The sequence below is a fragment of the Acomys russatus genome, chromosome 19, assembly GCF_903995435.1.
Source record: "Acomys russatus chromosome 19, mAcoRus1.1, whole genome shotgun sequence".
NCBI lineage: Eukaryota > Metazoa > Chordata > Mammalia > Rodentia > Muridae > Acomys > Acomys russatus.
Genome location: NC_067155.1, coordinates 60279960 through 60298702, shown reverse-complemented (window position 1 = coordinate 60298702; position 18743 = coordinate 60279960). Strand labels below are relative to the sequence as shown.

Below are 18743 nucleotides of genomic sequence, written 5' to 3'. Positions count from 1 at the left end.
CACCCCCTCTCTCAGGCCCACACTCTGCTGGTGTAGGTTTTCTCAGTCCTAAAGCCAGAAATTAGAGAAATGAAAATTTACACCTACTTCTGTAGGTGTGTTTGTGTGTGCACGCAGCACGCGCGCGCACGCACACACACACACACACACACACACACATACACACACGGAAGGAAAGTTCTTGAAATAGTTTCACATCTCAACCTTTTATAGCAATGATTTGAGAGAGAGAGAGACAATAGTTTCCTCCCATATTTTATTTTAAAGATTATTTAAAAATTATGTGTATGTGTTTGGTGATATGCATATATGCATGCATTTCCCCCCAGGGTGCAGGAGAGAGCATTGATTATAGATGGTAGTGAGCCTCCTGACATAGTGCTAGAAGTCAAAGTTGGATCCATTGCAGGATCATCAGCACATGGGTTTTCTGTTTGTTTTTTCTTTTCTCCTCCTCCTCTTTTTCTGGTTTTTTGAGACAGGGTTTCTGTAGCTGGTCTTTGCAGCTTTGTGGGTTCTTCTCTTTCCTACCTTTTACACTTCCCCCCTCTTCACCTCCTAACACTGGATATGAGAGAAACAAGGAGAGAGGGGAAAGGAGAGAGAGAAAGACCCCTCAATCTAATTTCTTTCCTTTTGTTTCTTCTTTGACCAAATCACAACCTACCTCCCTAAATGACCAACAACCACCCACCAGGCCTCTCTGGAGCCCTGGCATTTATGAACTCTGAAAATTTCCCAGAATTCTAAGAATTACACAGTCACAGAAATTATATACAGCTGGTAAAGCCATGCCTCCGCTGGAGCACGAGGCAAATCACGGTCAGCTGCTATGGACAAACTGAAGCAGCTCACATCCCTATACCTGGCATTACAACGAAAGCACATTCTTATAATATTTCTGTGTTCTTTTTAAGAAACCAAAATTCCAGAATTCTCAAAAATGCCAGTATAGGCTTCTCTGTAGCCCTGGCTGTCTTGGAGCTCTCTTTGTAGACCAGGCTGGCCTCAAACTCACAGAGATCTGCCTGCCTCTGCCACTTGAGTGCTGGGATTAAAGGCGTGCACTGCCGCTGCCGCCACCGCTGCCGCCACCGCTGCCGCCGCAGCCGCCACCACCTGGCTTCAGCGCATGTTCTTCACCATGGTCCCATCACTCCAGCTCCTCCATCTTATTTTTAAAAGAAGCTGCTGAACTTTCAGATTTACTCTGCTTCTCTCCCATCCCTCCCTTTCTCTTTCCCTTTCCCTTTCTTTCTAAAATATGGCAGGCACTTCTGTCTCCTGCTCTTCCGTCTCTCCTGAACTGGCTTTGTTTTCTCTGTGTGCAGAGTGAGAATTAAAGGGCTCTATCAGACAGTCGCTGCCTGGGCAAGTAGAGTGCCCAGAGCACTTTGACTGGCTCACCAGATTAGCTGCTGAATTACAGTCAGCGGGGAGTAAGAGCACCTGGGGAGTCCCTGTGCTCACGCCTGAGACCATGTGGTGCTTGGGGTGGTCAGCGACTAAAGGAGACCTGGTAGTTACTCAGGCCTTTGTTAATTGTTAATAAGCCATGGTTGAAATCGAACACACTGTCAGGTAGTTTTGCTTTCATAGCTTTCTAGCATAAATTGCTAATGGAATTTAGACAGTCAGCAGACACAAATAAGCATCATATGTAAATGTGCACATACATTTGTATCCTGAGGTAGGAATAGTTGCAGGATTATTTGACTCTCTTTGATCATTAGTTTAGAAATGAGGTGTTGACAGTTTACACCCTTTGCTTGGGTTACCCTGATAAACTTGACCCAGTCAAGTCCATCTCATTGGATGTGAACAAGTGGCCGTGCCCCGTCAGCTGCAGTCAAGCAGTACAGAATATCCCGAAACATCCCATATGGCTGTAAAATAGACCCTAACCTGTGCAATTGATGCTCATCTAACAACCGTGCGGCTCCCGCTCCTGTAAGACAGTTAGGCGTGGAACCAGCAAGGGCCAGGCTGTGGACAGCAGGGCCTTCCCCAGCACCAGCTACTGTTGGCTTCCAGGACACTGTGCCTCTGTGGGACTCAGCCTTCCCTCTGCGCCTTCCCCGTGGCCTCCAGCACAGGCCTGCCTGCTTCTCGTGTGATGTAACTCTTGAGCATTCTCAACTGGGTCCTTGTAGTGAAATGCTGGTGCCCAGAGACCAGTGTCAGACGTACCAGCATCACGCTGTTTTCTGTGTGAGAGGCCAGGAAGACCTATGTGAGAGTGTGGGCCTGAGGTGGAAAGAGAGGGGATGAGAGATTGACAGGAATGACTGCGGTATTCCTGTACTGTACGCACACATGTGTATGTGTGTCTGTACATACATAAGAGAAAGAATAGGAGCCACTGGAATAATTGATGCCCCGATTGTATATACGTGTGAAAAAGAGGACTGGGATGATCGCAGGAATGTTTATATATTCAGATATATACATGTATATATACTTTAGTGTAAGAGTGAGGGAATGGGAGGATTTACAGATAATCTCAATCCCTGCGTAGGAGGATGGACAGGCTTGAGGTCATAGTTGAAAGAGCCTCCTCCGACCCTGTCACTGGGGAAGGAGGCTTTGTAGTGCCAGGCCCTAAACTCCCTGTTTCTCTCAAAACTCTGAAATCAAACCAAAGCAAACTTGCCATCACTCTCCTCCTCCTTGTCCTCATCTTCCTCGTCTTCTTCCTTGTTCTCCTCCTCAGTAGGTCTTGCTATGCCCGCCCTGGCTGGCCTAGAACAGAACTCCAATGCCCCCATGCTTGGCCTCCATCTGCTTTCTTGATATGAAGTCCAGCCTTAAGGGACCTTTGGGTTCCGTTGGGGGCACTTTTTATCCTTTGGTAACGAGTTTTTCTGCACCATCTAACTGCTGACCTAAGTGAAGGGCACAAATGCTGTGGTGACAGGGCAGCAGACAACTCTATCTGAAGTCAGGCCTCTGCTTTGATGGGCAGGAGGAAAGACAGGCGTCCTCAGACCTTCACATTTCATGCTTAGTAAAACTTGAAAAGCAGTTCTGAAGATGAAAGGAGTTGCCAGCTTGCTGACGCCCCCGTGAGGGTCAGGGGTTAATGCTTTGATCAACATCATCATTTCAAGAAACAAAGGCATTAAACACTAAAACAGAAATTCTTAGGAGACAGACGACCCATGTGATGGAATACGCTTGGCTCTATGGAAAGACTTCCTGCAGTGGCCTGGCCTGTCTTTGCCAAGGGCAGGGCTTGGGCACTGCTGGGTGGGAGGGACCTGGTTCCCAAACAGCCAGGGGACCACAGGAGCAATAGTCGGCAATGAGGCAGGTGGACCTCAACACACAGCCTGGGTGGGACTCACTGAAGGAGGAACCGGATCCCAAGGCCAGGAAATGCAGGCTGACTGGATGCTGTTCTTGTGTCACCAGGTAGCTCCAGCTTCTCCTCAAAGGTTGATCTTCCATCACAGAGCCATGTTTAGGCTTCGATGTCATTGTGTTTTTTTCTTCTCTCTCTCTGCCTGTGTAGTGTGTGTGACTGTACTCGCGTATGTATGTGCATGGATGTGGAGGGCAGAGGTCAGCACATAGTCCCTTCATCTTCTGCTCTCCCCTCAGATGAGCCTTCCCAGTGCTGGGATGTAGGCGCACCCCGACATTCGGTTCTTTTATGTGGGGTTTTGGACATTAGAATTGAGGTCCTCATGCTCTCAAAGGAGGCACTTTTCCAACTGAGTCATCTCCTCAGGCCCCATTTTGCCATTTATTTTTTTATTTTTGAGTAAAAGAACGTAGCTTGGGTGGGGATGGCATGCTTGTTCATCTTGTACAAGGCTCCCTGGGTTCAGTCCTTCAGACTACCAAGAAGTTGTGGCCTATCAGTAGTGTGTACCCGGAAATGCATCTTCATTCTGTATGTGTAATGAAACAGTATACATCATTGACGAACCCTGTCTGTTTGCCTTTGGGTTGTATTTCTTGATAGTGTGGCATTTGATAGGAGGGTTAAGTGCCTGGGTGGCTAGTAAGTAATCAATGCCAAGCCAGCTGGTGTCTGATGCAGCTGTTGGCACCTACTGGAGGGCAATTGAGAATGTGCTGTGTTCATTTTATATATGGGTTTCTAGGTGGATGCCAAACTCCCCATTGGGACCCCAGATTACATGGCTCCTGAAGTGCTGACCGTGATGAACGAGGATCGAAGGGGCACCTACGGCCTGGACTGTGACTGGTGGTCTGTGGGAGTTGTTGCTTACGAGATGGCTTACGGGAGAACCCCATTCACAGAGGGCACCTCTGCCCGCACCTTCAACAACGTCATGAACTTCCAGGTGAAGGGTCATGAGAATTTGAAGCAGCATTTCTGTGTAGAGCAACACAGCTTTGGTTTTGTGCCAAAAGCTCTGCTGAGCTCTCTCTTTACTGACCCTTGGGATCACAGCTGTTAGTCATCATGAGGGCACCTTAGCAGTTTTTAGGTAGCAGTAAAGAGGAAAAATGTCTGCCATCTTAATTCCATCTTTTTATTGGCTGTGAAATGCATCTTGAGTTCACCGTTATTAAATGCACATACGTGTGAGTCTCAGAGTCGATGAGATAGCTTGTTAGCTCCTTTCTTTTCAAACGACCCTGGGAGGTAGGCACTACCTAGCTCCCAAGCTGGTGAAGATACCCAACAAGAGAGGCCGTGCGACCGCCTGAAGCAGCACAGGCTGTGTGACTCCCAAGCTCCTGATTCCCACTGGTGAAGAACTAAGCAGACATTAGAAGTGAATTCACATATGTATGTGTGCACACACAAATATGTGTAAAGTAGAAGTAAAGCTACTGTCTAATAAGTATACTTGCACCCCATTAAGCCCGTTTCTAAAGGATGCAATGAGCCTGCTTTTCAGTTTCAGCTTAAAGGAGAAATGAGGCCTCGTTCCCTCAGATTTTGTATCTCATCCAATTTTCATTTCCTTGGGATGGCTGATGCTTTTTCTTTCTTTTTTTTTTTTTAAATGTACAAACACCGTTACTGAGGCTTCTCTTGAGTTAAAATTTCCCTCTAGATAACTCTTGGAGCTAATTTCCATCTTCCATTTCAATCTGCTCATTTAGTAATTCAGGCATAGCAAAACGACACTAGGTACCGCTGGGAGCCAGGTGAGCAGTGATGCTCCACCTTCTCCCCTCATCGAAGGCTGTAGCACAGCATGTCCTTACAAAAACAGAGCAGCGGGGTGGATGGTGGCATGAGGGGCAGGAGTTCAAGACCATCCTTCTCCGCTACATATGGAGTTTGAGGCCAGACTGGGCTAGATGACACCCTGTTTCAAAAAAACTTAAGAGCAAGCAAGAAAGGGTGGGGCGTAGAGGGAGCACACAGAGCAGGCCAGGCAGGAAAGCAGCCTGGGAGAGCTGGGGTGGTGCCGGGCGGCGGAGGGAGTTCTAAGCCAAGAGAGCACCAGAGATATGCAGGGAGCTGGAAATAGCTCATTGTTGGTGGACAACAGAGAGAGAGAGGTGGGGGGAGGAGGAGGGAGGAGGGTGGAGAGAGAGCTAGCTTAGCTGGGAGGGATGTACCTATCAAGTCACGGAGGACCATGAACCCCAACAAAAGAGCTAGGCCCACTGATGTGAGCGGGCCACTTATTTCAGGAACATGCCTTTGGTCTAAAGTTATGAGGGCACAGAACTTTATTTGAAAAAGGATGGAAAGAACTTATATGTCTGAGAAATTCCCTCTTCACTCCAGGACATAAACTAAATCACTGCTATGGATTTCTTTTTTTTTTTTTTTTTTAATTTTTTGAATAGCGGTTTTTGAAGTTTCCGGATGACCCCAAAGTTAGCAGCGAGTTCCTTGATCTGATTCAGAGTTTGCTGTGTGGCCAGAAAGAGAGGCTGAGGTTTGAGGGTCTTTGCTGCCACCCTTTCTTTGCTGGAACTGACTGGAATAACATTCGTAACTGTAAGTAGAGCATGCTCCTTCAGCTCGGGTTTGAATTGAGAACTATTGCTAAGCAGCCTGAAATTGACATAAATAAAGGCTTTAATTATTTATAGCCATAGAAAGAGCTAATGACACAGCTGTGTTTGATCAATGGTTGTCTATACAGAAGTGGGCATTTACCAAGCTCTTTCTCTTCATAGCGGTCAGAAAATTTCTAGGAGTAAGTTAGAGGTGCAGATGGCAGAGTTCAACTCTTGTCCCTTGGTTTCACAGTTTCTACCAGGGGGAAGCACAGGCCTGGTTATTTCATCCTCCGAATAGGAGAAAGATGTAACAGTTGCGTAGCTGGGGCTGTGCGAAGGGCCAGGCCTGCGTTGAGACCATAGAGAAGTGCCCAGCTGTGTTCCTCTGCTTCCCTCTGCGATGCTTGTCTTTGCTCAGAAGCGTGTGAAATCTGTTCTGCATATGTTCAGAGACTCAGTCACCTCACTGTACAATCAAGAGTATAAAATCAATGCGTTAAGAACAGGAATCTGATTTATCATCAGCAACGCTAAAGAGCATGCTTGTTTGTTTTTTTATTTTTACGAATCCGTGATTTTGTTTTGAAGACTTTAAAACTTGTTTAGTGTGTTGTTGTTGATGGAAGGTGACCTCGTGACCTGGCCCAGGGATCAGCACGGGTTAGCGCGCCAGTTGTTCTGTTGGCTGTGTTTATTTTATTTTTGGTGCTGATGGGAGGTGGGGAGGGGGAGTGCTGTTTTAGGTGTCAAGTCTGAGCTTCTAATTAGAGCTGTGATTACAGGTTGAACATCCATAATCAAAAACAAAAACAAAAAAACAAAACAAACAAACAAACAAACTCTACAAAAAACAAAAAACAAAACCCAAACAAACCAAAACAAAAAACAACCCCCAAAACTAACAATCCTGAAATACAAAATTTCCAAAATCTGAAAGTTTTGAGCACCAATATGATATCTCAAGTGGAAAATTCTATGTGTACCCTCATGGGGGGGGTTGCATTGAACATATAAAATTACCTTCTGGCTGTGTGTGGGGAATATGAGTGAGATCTGTGCTTACGCATAGGTCCTAACTTCAAGGTATCCCGTTTTATCTAGATGTTAATATTCTAAACTCAGAGAACTCTATCTCCATTATTTAGGACAAGGGCCTGCATAACTTCTGTGCCTTCAGCTGGAATATAGGAATGGTTTGGCGTGCTGGCCTTTTCTGTTGCTGGGATAAGGTACACTGACCGAAGCAACTTCAAGGAGAAAGGGTTGCTTCTGCTCACAGTCAAGGGGTGCACACCAGCAGGGCAGCAAGTCAAGTGGCAAGTGCTTGAAGCAGCCAGTCATTTCATGTTCTGGAGCAGGAAACTGAGGGATGCAGGCTGCTGCTCCACTCAGCTCCACTCATACAGACCAGGCTCCCCCCGGGGAATGGTGCTGCCCACAGTGGGCAGGTCTTAACCATGCTAGTTAACGCAAACTAGGCAATCCCTGCAGGTGTTTCCTAAGTGAGTCTGGTTCTGTCCGGCAGGCAACACTTACCCATCACTGCTGGGAGCCGATATTTTGTGTCAGTGGTCATTTTGATTGTTTCTCTAAGCACCTGCTGAGGCATTTCAGTACACTGCATTTTTATAAATCTTTTCCAACAGATTTTCTTCTCTGTGCTAGCCTTCTGTGGCTGTGATAAATATCTGAGGAAAATCAACCTAAAGTGAGAAAGAGTTTCTTAGGGCTAATGGATCCCAGAGGTTTCAGCCTGTGGTCTCTTTGCTGTGATGCTTTGTGCCTGTGTTGTCACAGTGCACCGTGGTGGAGCATACAGTGCGAGGCCTGTTCTCCTCCTGGTGTTTGGGAAGCAAAAAGAGGGAAGGACCTGTCTTTTAATATCCGTTTAGGGTCGTGCAGTGACCTCACCCACCCCCTAGGCCACCACCTTCCAGGAGCTGTAGGCTGAGGACCAGTCTGTCACCACATGGTCTTTTAAAAGAGACATTTAAGTCCTAAACCATAGCGTCCTGGTAGTCACACTGGTTTGTTTTCCTAGTATTCAGACAATTCCCTCCCAATTTTCAAAGGTGAGACTTTTAATCAGTAATACATTTTCATTCTTTCTGTTAGAAAGATTTGATGGAATATCCTTTAGATGCTATTGAAGCACTTTTCTTGTTGGGCCTTTTTATCTCATCTTGAGCAAGCAATTAATGTTTTTATGCATGAGCTCGCTAATTACCCCTCGAAACACACTTCCACTTAGGTAAGTTGGTGAATGGTGGCTAATTATCTGAGTAACTTTATTTTGTGTTTTGGTAGGTCTTGATGTTGTTTTTGCTATGAGAGTCTGCCCTCCCTGTTGGGAGGGGGTTGGTTTCAGGGACAGTCCCCCTCCCTCTTCGATACCCAAATCTGAGGCTGCCCAAGTTCACCTGTATATAAAATAACACACCATTTGCATATGCTGGGTAAAACATCTGCCTGCCTACTGTCAGCCATGTCTGGATGACCTGTAACTCCTGATTGGGGAACGCCATGACTAGTCCTTGCGCTGGTTTGTTTAAGGAATTGGTGACCAGAAACAGCAGCGTGATGTGCTCACCATAGGCAGGGGTTTTACTTTTAATGCTGTGCATATATGTGAGTGGCACGTGTGTGTACATAGGAGTGCAGTGCCCTTGGAGGCCACACAGGACTGGATAGCAGTGCTCATCAGAAGGTGGGGGCTGGGCCAGGGAGGTGGCTCACTAGTTACGAGTGCTTGCTGCTCTTGCAGAGGACCAGAGTTTGGTTCTCAGCATCATGTCGGACAGGTCACTACCACTGTAATCACACACGTGTGCATACAACAATGCAGACCCTGATGACTTCTAGTGACTGCCAACTCCTGGTGTAGTTAGCGGCTCCAAAGACTCACAGAGTGTGTTTGCTTCAGGCATTCCTTTACTTTCTGTCTCAGCCTTGCACTTTGCACTATCAGACTTCCAGGAAAGCGACAGGGTTAACACAGTGTCCCTGTCCCTAATGTGGATAGCTCTACAGAACAGTGCCTCGTGGTGGCACTCGCCTTTACTCCCAGCACTAGGGAGACAGAGGCAGGCGGATCTCTAAAGTCCAGGACAGCCAGGACTATAAGAGAAACCCTGCCTTGAGAAACAAACAAAACAAAACAAAACCACAACAACAACAGAACAGTGCCTCATTTGTCAAAACTTAGACTAATTTAAAAAATAAGATTATTACTTAAACTTGAGACTTTTCACAGATTTCACGGGTTTTGAAATGCGGGTCCCTCATCTGTTATGGACCATACTGCATGGTGTTTGTTTCACTGTGACTTGTCTCAGTTTAGGCAGCGCAGCTGGGGCTGGAATCGTCATTCTCTCTGGATTGGTAGTGCCTGGTGGGTCCGGACCATTAGAGAGACCCCGTATTCATGTGGCGTCTGCTAGCTGGTGTTTCTCTTTTTTCTTTGTGTCTTTTCTTTTTTTTTTTTTAAAGGTTTATTTATTTATTATTATGTATACAGTGCTCTGCCTGCATGTACGTCTGTAGGCAGAGGAGGACATTGGATCACATAGGTGGTTGTGAGCCACCATGTGCTTGCTGGGAATTGAACTCATGACCTCTGGAAGAACCGACAGTGCTCTTAATTGCTGAGCCGTCTCTCCAGGCCATCTTTGTGTGTTTTCAATCAGCTCAGGGCCTCCAGAACCAGAACATCGCTGTACTCCAAGTGCCCTGAGCTGTTTTCTAACATAAATTATGCCTTTGTCCAGTTGTGTTTCTCACAAATACCGAGGAGTGACTCTCATCGTCCCAGAGCCCTTGCGGCCATCAGGCTCCCCACGTTCTCAGCCACCGCTTCAATGCCATGTGATTCCCACAACATGACATTGTCCCTTGATGAGAGCAACATTAGCCTCTTTGCTGTTTCACCCCTAATTCATCTTTTTCTTGTTGTCACCAATGAAAGGAAGTACAGCTTAACACAGCAGGTAATAATCGTTGAAAACGCATTATCTCGAGAGGTGGTCCTGGCAGGATACAAAAATGCAGTTTAAGAAGGGTGCGGGCAAGCTGATGAATGACAGAACTGAGGGTGGCAGAGAGGAAAGCGAAGACTCACCTCTGCTGTGGCTCTGAGGCCAGGCGGCATCCTTGCCCTCCTAAGTCCTGCCCCTTGGAGTTGTCATGGCACTAGCACATGACCCAGGGATCTGACCTAGTTCAGGGTTTTTTATTCTCCCAGCAAGTCAGCGACGCTGGACTGAGTCATGCCATAATGGTGGATGCCCAGGCACCCATTACTCTGATGTCTCCTTCCCAGCCTCATGCCAGGTTGTGTTTTCAACTGTTTATTACTGTCATTACTTCAGGGCTGTGCTCCAGCTTTCAGTAGGGACCCCTTAACCCTAACAGTTGCCCTGGGTTGTGGACTTCCAATGTTTCAGATTCTAGTCTTAACCTGGCTTTATTTTCCTAGAGTCCTGGAGCCAGTGGGAACTGTCCACTTCCACACCTAAGGTGTCTCCTGGTGTTTCTCTGCTCCTCATAGCGGGGAGGTTTTGCTGTCTGCCACTTCTCCTGAGCATATCTTTTAAAATGTTTTCCCCCAACGGAATTGGCACAGTTACACCTTTCACCCAAGGCTTCTATGTCTCAAGGATGAGAAAGGCGCAAATGCGAGAGGTGACCGTCAATTATCTCCTTGAGCATTTCTGACGAGAGTCCTGGAGAACCAGCCTTGTTGGTTATCACTCCTGTCTTGGTGTTGGTTGTCCCTTGTCTTTTCAACAAGAAGCAGTCCTTGACAGAGTCTTCTGAATTTCCAGGTCTGTGGCATTTGTTAGCAGAGGCCATGGTGACTTGGTGGCGAGCCCATGCTGATGGCACATTGAGAGCTTCCCTTTGCAAAAAGATGTGACATTTCCTGCTCTCTGTGGCCCTGGGTCGTTGTAGTTAGACTGTAAGTGTCCACTAATGTGACTGTAAACCTTTAGGATGGGTGGGCACATCTGCCTGAAGAGGAGTCACAGTCTTGAAAACCTTGTGTATAAAGTAAGGAGTACCACACAGCTTCTTCTTTTTAAAAGTGCAGTCCTTTAGTGGTATAGGCTGACGTTATTTTATCCCAGTACAAGATACTCCATTATGCCTCACGGATGGCTTCAAAGCCCTTAGATTTTAGATCTACCTTACAGATGTGGATAATACTGTAACTTGCTCAAGATCATATGGTGAATGAATGAGTGCGGATCTGTGTCAAAATCCATGTGATTCAAAACCTGTGCTCTTTCTGCAGTACTAGGCTTGCCCTTGTGACAACAGCAGTGACAGTGACGATGGTGAGTGGCAGTGAGCCCCCTTATCTCTGGGCCTGTTAGAGAATGCCTGGAGCCGAAATAGCGTCAGAAGTTGCAAGGCTCAGCCTGGCATCTGAGCGTCTGTAGTGTGCAAGGTGCTGCGACGCATGCTCCCTTCAGCTCGTGAGCAAACCTGAACGCAGTTCTGCCTGCATGGAGCTTGGAGCCGTCTGCGTTACTGAACCACATGTGCCTGACCTTAAACAAAACATAGACCACAGACCCTGACCTGGAGGCTTCACCTACAGCATCTGCCCCTGAGATCCTTCGTGTCTCTGAGCTGACCTGGGAAAGACGTTGCATTGATGGCTTGTCTTTAAAGTTAGGATTTGTAGCTCTCGGTGCGTAGTGAAGGCTGTTTGTTTATTTAGAGCAGGGTCTCCCAGCTTCGGCAGTGCTCACGTTTGCGGCCAGATGATTCTTGGTGTAGGGCTGCTGTGTGACTGTACTGTGCCTCTCAGTGTCCCTGGCCTCTACCCACAGTGCCATTTAGCACACCCCTTCTGTAACTGTGAGACTCAGAAAATGTCTGCAGGCATTGCTCACACACGGTCTCTTGAGGGGGTGTCTCAAGTGATAAATTTGCTCCCAGTTGAGAATTTTCAGGAGGAAGAACCACGTTCTGCTAATGTTAATTAATTCCCCAAGACTACTATTGCTTGTTGCCAGAGGTCAGGAGGATGGTTCTACTAAGAGTGTGGTCCGTGGACCACCAGCACTGTCATCGCCTGGGAGCTTGTTAGAGATGCCAGAGGCTCGGTGCTAAGTCGGCAGCTGCGTCTTAATAGGATCCCTCTGCAATCCCTGTGCGTATTAGAGTTTATAAAGCAATGGAGGAGGAGAATGCCACACATGTCAGGCGTAGCTTTTCTTGCTCGTCTTTGTGGGTCTTTCTCCTCTTGACGCCCAGGCTCAGGGTGAGAGGAGGCTGCTCTTTGGTTAAGGACTCCCATGGGTGGATATAACTGCTCAGAATTTTTGGCTTAATTTAAAACAATTACATTTACTTATTTGTGGTGTGTGTGTGTGTGTGTGTGTGTGTGTGTGTGTGTGTGTGTGTGTGTGTATGTAGCTGTACACACATGCCTTGGAGGTTGTATGTGTGGAGGTCACAGGGCAACTTATGGAGTGGGTTCCCTCCTTTCACCATGTGGGTCCTCAGGATTGAACTCCAGTTACCAACTTGGCAGCAAGCACCTTGACCTGCTAAGGCTTCTCACTGGCCCAGAATTGTTGCATTTTTATGCTACGCTTTTGAGGGATGTAAAACATCCTTCAAGAAGATGGTGTAACCGCTTCTTCATCTGATAGCAAAAGGAAGTTTGCTCATCTCTCCCAGTTAGTACCCACTCTAATGTTGTCTCCCTGTTGATGAAGGGTGGGTTGAGTGCTTCCATGGGTACCTCTTAGGTAGGTATTATATTGGGGTGCTAAGTACCTAGTGTGTGCAGGGCTCTGCTAAGCATACTGCGCATCTTACTGCCCCCTTCACTCCTCCCCAGACCTCCAAAGAGCCAGTCTCTAGAAAGAATCCCACAGCACACAAGACAGCACTCGGGGCTGAAGGCATGAGAGGAGGTCACAGATCTTGTAGTTGTCACTGGTGGATGGTGAGTTTAGGTCTTTCCGACTCTAGCCTTCTTACTTTTATTTTGTTCATTAGGGTTGTTTTGTGTTTTAATGATAGGGTCTTACTATGTAACCTGTGGTGCCCTCAAATTTGTGATCTGCCTGCCTTGGCCTCCCAAATGCTTGGATTATAAGGGTATACCACCGTACTATCTAAAATACCACTAAATAACAAAACTTATCCCTTTAGCTTTTATTTATTTTTTAGAGTGCTGGAATGGTGGAAGCTTTGAGTGATATAAGGGCCTGGAGGGAGGGCTCAGCAGTTAGGAGCACTCTAAGCTTCCCAGTGCCCATACGGAAGCTTAGAGTGGCCTGTTTCTAGCTTGACTTCAGTTTCAGGAGATTCAGCACCTTCTTTCTGGCTCCATATATGTGTGTGACACACATATGTGCATGCAGGCAAATTACTCATACACATAAAATAGGTCTAAGAACATAAGTGGTAGACAATTGAGTCAGTGATTGCTCCCACCCCACTCCCAGCCCCTCCTGTTATGGGTCTCTGACTTACCTTCTGGGCTACTCTGTGGTGATATAAAAGCCCTGACCTCCTGTGCTCCAGGTGGCGCCCTTGTTCTGCTCCTTAATGCTTCAGGTGTTCTCACTGTGCGTCACCAAGAAGAATGGAGCAAAGGCTTCATATGAACCTGTCTCTAAGGACCGAAACAGAATTCCCTTGTGGTTTTGACACTCACCTTCCATTTCTGTACTCGAGCATTTTACCTGTAGGATAGCTTGTTGTGTGATGTGATCACTCACTTGGTTTGAGCCTCCTTAAAAAAATTTAGGGTTCAGAGTTCCCAGTTCCTGGCCAGATATCTGGCAATGCTTTGTTTTGTTGTAGCTGTGAGGAGGATGCAGGTTACCATGGAATGCGGCTCCCAGCCAGCCAGCCAGCACGCCCATCCCCCCATCAGTGTCAGTGCAGGGGTAAGAGGAAGCAAGGAGGAGCTGAGAGGCCCCTTAGGTGTCAGCAGCTGGGAGCGGGTGGCTAGGGAGGACATGGGAAAGGTGCAGGCTGGACTCTGTAGCCTCTCAGGGATAAGCACAGAATATTTATGCATCTCCTGGGGCTGCTCTGTTTTTAGAGGGTAAGTGATTAGGAGGAGGAATGCGCTAAAAGGAGCTAAATGCTTATGAATTAGGACTATAGGCCTTTTCTCCTCTAGCATGAGTTTGGAGGCCACATCCAGAGAGATTAAAGGTATATTCCATAGTATAATGGCGACAGCTTCCACTCGAGATAGCTGCAGAATTAAGATATAGTGCATGTGGCGACCTGGGTTAGGGTATTTCTGGTTCAGGAACTCAGTGTGTGCTGGAGGGAGGATGCTTGGGAGCTTGGCTCCCTCGTGGTGAGTCCAGTAGGTGTCACACGAATGGTAGCAGAGGCCTGCCTCATGATGAGTAGATGTCTAGAATGGTTTGCTCTCGAAAGACTTGGTGTTTCAAACACTGACTTTGGGGGAATTTCTCCAACTGAAGGCCCCTCTGTGACGTGATGGGCCGGATCCCTCTAAGGCATGCCCTTCCATGTGTCTGCCTTTTAGTTGTGCCTCTCAGCTCAAGCCAGTGGGACAGTCCCAGATTTCAACTGGACCAGTTCTAAATGAGATAAGGTAATGCTTTTCCGTGGAAAAGTTGGGATATGGGAATAGGTTTGTTAGGGAACCCAGAAATTGGAGTCCCCACTATTCAGCATTCGCTTGCTGAAAGCCTTTCATAAACATGCAAGCACGGAAACGATTTGGCCAGCTATTCAAAATTATATTAAACATCTGGGACACTGTTCAGCAGCCAACTTTCCAATCAGTTCTGTGAAGTGTGTTGATTGCATTTATGCTTATTTTCTGAGGGTGAAGGTTGCATGGAACTAAAGGGGACTGTTGGTGGGAGTGACAGGAGATGACAGCATAAGGACAGAGAGTAGGAGGCACAGGTGGCCCATGACAGGGTTTGGGAATGGTTTCCATTGTGTAACTTCAGAGAAAATACACGTACATGGCCAGTGTTACTCACCCTGGTAGTAGATAGTCCACTGTAGCTCTCATAGTTTGAGACTTGAGACAACCATTCCTGACTTACAAAGGGACATATGCAAAAGCCTGGCCCCCAGAGGTGAGTGGTCAGTAACCTTTGATGCTGATAAATTTGCCCATTCTATAAAAGAATGGTGCATATTGCTTCAGAGGCAGGTTGCTTTGCCGCAGAGGCCTCTGGGAGCAAGAACAAGAGTGGCCGATTGGCTGAGTGCCTGCCAGCTCTGGATGCAGGCATTGAGAGGAAGGAGTGCTGATCTGGGGTCTGAAAAGGCACGTAGCCCTACACCTCCTATAAAACATGGCCAGTGACTGCTCAGTTCTGAGCAATGCAGTGAGCTCTTTCCCCCTGGAAGGGGTGAGTGAGAACAAGACTAGGTGTGTTTGTCTTGCAGGAAGAAGCGGGCAGAGTCTCCTCCCTAGCCAGGACAGGACAGAGAGTAAAAACTCTCCCTTGCAGCAGTTGGACATAGCTTTGTTGAGGAACAACAGATGTACAAAGTCCATGTGTACTTTGGTTTGAACTCTGACATGTATTCAGACATGTGAAGTCACCACCAGGCTTAAGACAAACATGCCTGTCATCCCCAAAACCTGATGTGCCCTTGGACTCTCCGTCCTTCCCCACCCCCTTTGTCCCTAGAAACAACAACTGATTCCAAGCATAGTAGCTGAGTTTGTATTTTCTAGAGTTCGTGTAAAGGAGGCATACGGCGTGCACTGTTAGCCCTCTCTCGCTCCCCACTGAGGTTCCTCCAGGCTAATCCATGATCCATAGTTCGCTGCCTTTTATTTGTAGGCTGGGGTCCATTGCTTATCTCATCTCCTGCCAGTGGATGTTCGGGTTGTCTCCAGTTTTTGGCCACTTGAAATAAGATTGCTCTTATCACATGGGCACCAATCTGCAGACACATGCGCTCATTTTTCTGGACTAAGGGGGATAGAGTGGCCAGACTGTGTGGTACACGTGCTTACCTTTCAAAGCGGACACCAGCCTCTTCTACAGCGGTTGCTGCATTTGACATCCTCGGTGACAATGCCTGTGAGATTCACTAATATTCTTAATGTCTGGACGCACAGTCATTTGTATCTTTAGTTATAGGCAGCTGTGGAGATAGGCTTACGTTGTCTCTTCCATACTCCCACCTTGAAAAGTTTTGGAGGTCTGGGAGACACTCAGCTGCGAAAGTGCTTGCTATGTAGGCAGCATGACCTGGGTGTAGGCCCCAGCTGATGTAAAAAGCCAGAGTTAGCGTGTTCCTGTAACCCCAATGCTGGGGAGGTGGAGACAGGAGGATCCCTGGAGTATGCTGGCTACATGCATGTACACACATAGGTATAGACAGACAGACAGACAGACAGACAGACTGACAGACACACGAGATCTTCTGAACATTAATATGTACATGATCTCACACACACACACACACACACACACACACACACACACACACAGTTATGACATTGGCTTGGTAAAGAAACTATGACGTCCTCTAGAACACTCCCACATTCTGACGTTGTCTCCCTCACCTCAGTATGGAATGGTAAAAACACTGCAATGTGTAGCTGGTCTTTGCTACTTGGCTTCTTCTTTTTCCCACTCTTTATCCCCGTGTCATTAGATGGGAGAAGAAGAGAAAGAGAAAGGGGGGGAGGTTTCCTTGAATCTAATTTATTTCCTTCTTTGAGCATGAGTAAACAAACGACAACTAACCCTCCTGAATGACCGACAACCACCCGCTCTGCCTCACAGGGCTCAAGCATTTATAGGTCCTCTGAAAAATTCCCAGAATTCCAAATGTCTCACGATTGCAAAAACTACCTGCAGCTGGCAGAACCACGCACGAGACAGCTCATGGTCACCTGCTGTGAAGCAGCCCCATTCCCCACACCTGGGATTAAAACAAAAACATATTCCTATAATATTTTTGTGTTTTTAAAAAAGAAACCAAAAATCCCAAAGTCTCACTACAGCAATGTCTCAGAGCACACCGAATGTGTGACGATACACGAGTTCGTACTGGTCGCTCCTCCAGGTCTCCGAGGCCCCAGGGCTACCACTCTGATGCTACATGCAGCGAGCTACACGGCCGCCCTGTCCTCCTGTGTGAGTGTGTGTTAGGGTAACCAGATTGCTGATGTGCTGAAAGGTATGGGTGAGGGAAGGAGTGTGAAGGCTGCCTTCTGGTAGCCTCTTAGGAAGTAATGGCTCAGAGATACAGATCACCATGGCTGCCAAACCCATTAGGTGAGAGACTGAAGAGAACACGCTGGAGGTCGGGGCTCACGTGACACCACCACATTCGTGGGTCAATTTTCACATCACAGGAGGTGAAGTCAGGGGCTCTCAAGTGTCCTGTGATAGCAAGTTGACAGCCCATCCCTGGTGATGTTCACAGCAAAAGAAATTGTATATAAGTACCCAGAAGGCCATAAGGTTACCCACAAGAAGCATAGGGGACAGATGGACACGTCACGTTGTGTGATGTTCCAAGGAAACCGCCAGCCAGGTCTGGAACGTGCGGAGCCCTGCTAGGCTTCCAGACGGCATAGGCGAGTGTTCAGGTTAAAGAGACATCACACACACCAGGTCACAAGCCCGATGGTTCCTGACAGACAAAGAGCCATCCCTTGGAACACGTGGGGAGAATTGAGCATAGGCACAGGCGTGCTGTGGGAGTCTCTGTGGTTACGCGTCTTGTTCATATGCACGCGTGCGTGCGTGTTTGTGACAACTATTGAGAGTCTGCTCTCTTGCTCTCCCAAAAGGGGCCTGAGCAGCCCTTAGATGTTTTAGCTCTCATGGCGAATGCCCTCTCCTGCTGAGCCACCTCACAGGCCCTGGTTATATTTCTTCTAAGGTCTATATCTAAGACTGGTGAAAAGGCTCAGCAGGGAAAGAGGAGAGCGAAGAGTGAAGGCCTCCATGCTTGTGGATGTGTGACTGAAGGGGTAATGTTGGATGAGAAGACCGCTGGGGTCTGTGGGAGCAGATCTGAGGGCATGGAAGCCATGAAGCGCCTCCCCAGCTTCTGGGGAAGTGCGTCCCAATGGGGATCACCTGACAGAAACACTCCACATCCAGACCTGAAGATAAATGCTCCTATGACTCTTTGTAACTGGATATGTTCCTTTTTTGAGTATTTCTAGTCTAATGTAGGTGGCTCACAGATTGCTGAATACCTAGCTGGGGGGAGGGAGGAAAAGTCAATATATAGAGAAGAAATCTGGTTTAGTTGCAAATGTGGGGGAATGCATCTCCAAGTGTATCCCAAGCTTTTGGGAAAATGTAAAACAATTACCAGATACTTAATATTTTAAAAGATTTATTTAATTTTAAAACATTTTATTTTATGTGTGTAGGTATTTTTCTTACATGCTTCTCTGGTGGCCTTGGAGGTGAGAAAAGACATTGCATCCCCTGGGACTGGAGTCACAGAGGCTTATGAGCTGCCATGTGGGCGTTAGGGGCTGAACCTTGGTCCCCTGGAAGAGCAGCCAGCACTCTTAACCGCTAAGCCATCTCTCCAGCCTGATTTGTTTTATGATTATCTATTTATGTGTATGAGTGTATTTATTTGTGTGGGTGTGTGCACCTGTGAGTGTAGGTGCCTGTAGAGGCCAGAAGAGGGCGTCAAGTCCTCTCAAGCCAGAGTTACTGGTAGTTGTGAGCCACCAGATGTGGGTGCTTGAAACTGAACTGTGGTCCTTTGGAAGAACCGTGTGTTCTTAACTGCTGTGCCATCTCTCCAGCTCCTACGCACTTACTATT

General features: G+C 47.3%; 1 protein-coding gene across 1 annotated transcript in view; it reads left to right on the top strand.

Annotated features, from left to right (window-relative positions):
- Positions 1-18743, top strand: part of Cit (citron rho-interacting serine/threonine kinase) — a 162380-nt gene that overhangs the window by 38971 nt on the left and 104666 nt on the right. The window contains exons 7-8 of the mRNA XM_051161668.1: positions 4113-4316; positions 5788-5941. Of these exons, the coding sequence (XP_051017625.1) occupies positions 4113-4316; positions 5788-5941 (358 nt within the window). The remainder of the gene's footprint in view (positions 1-4112; positions 4317-5787; positions 5942-18743) is intronic.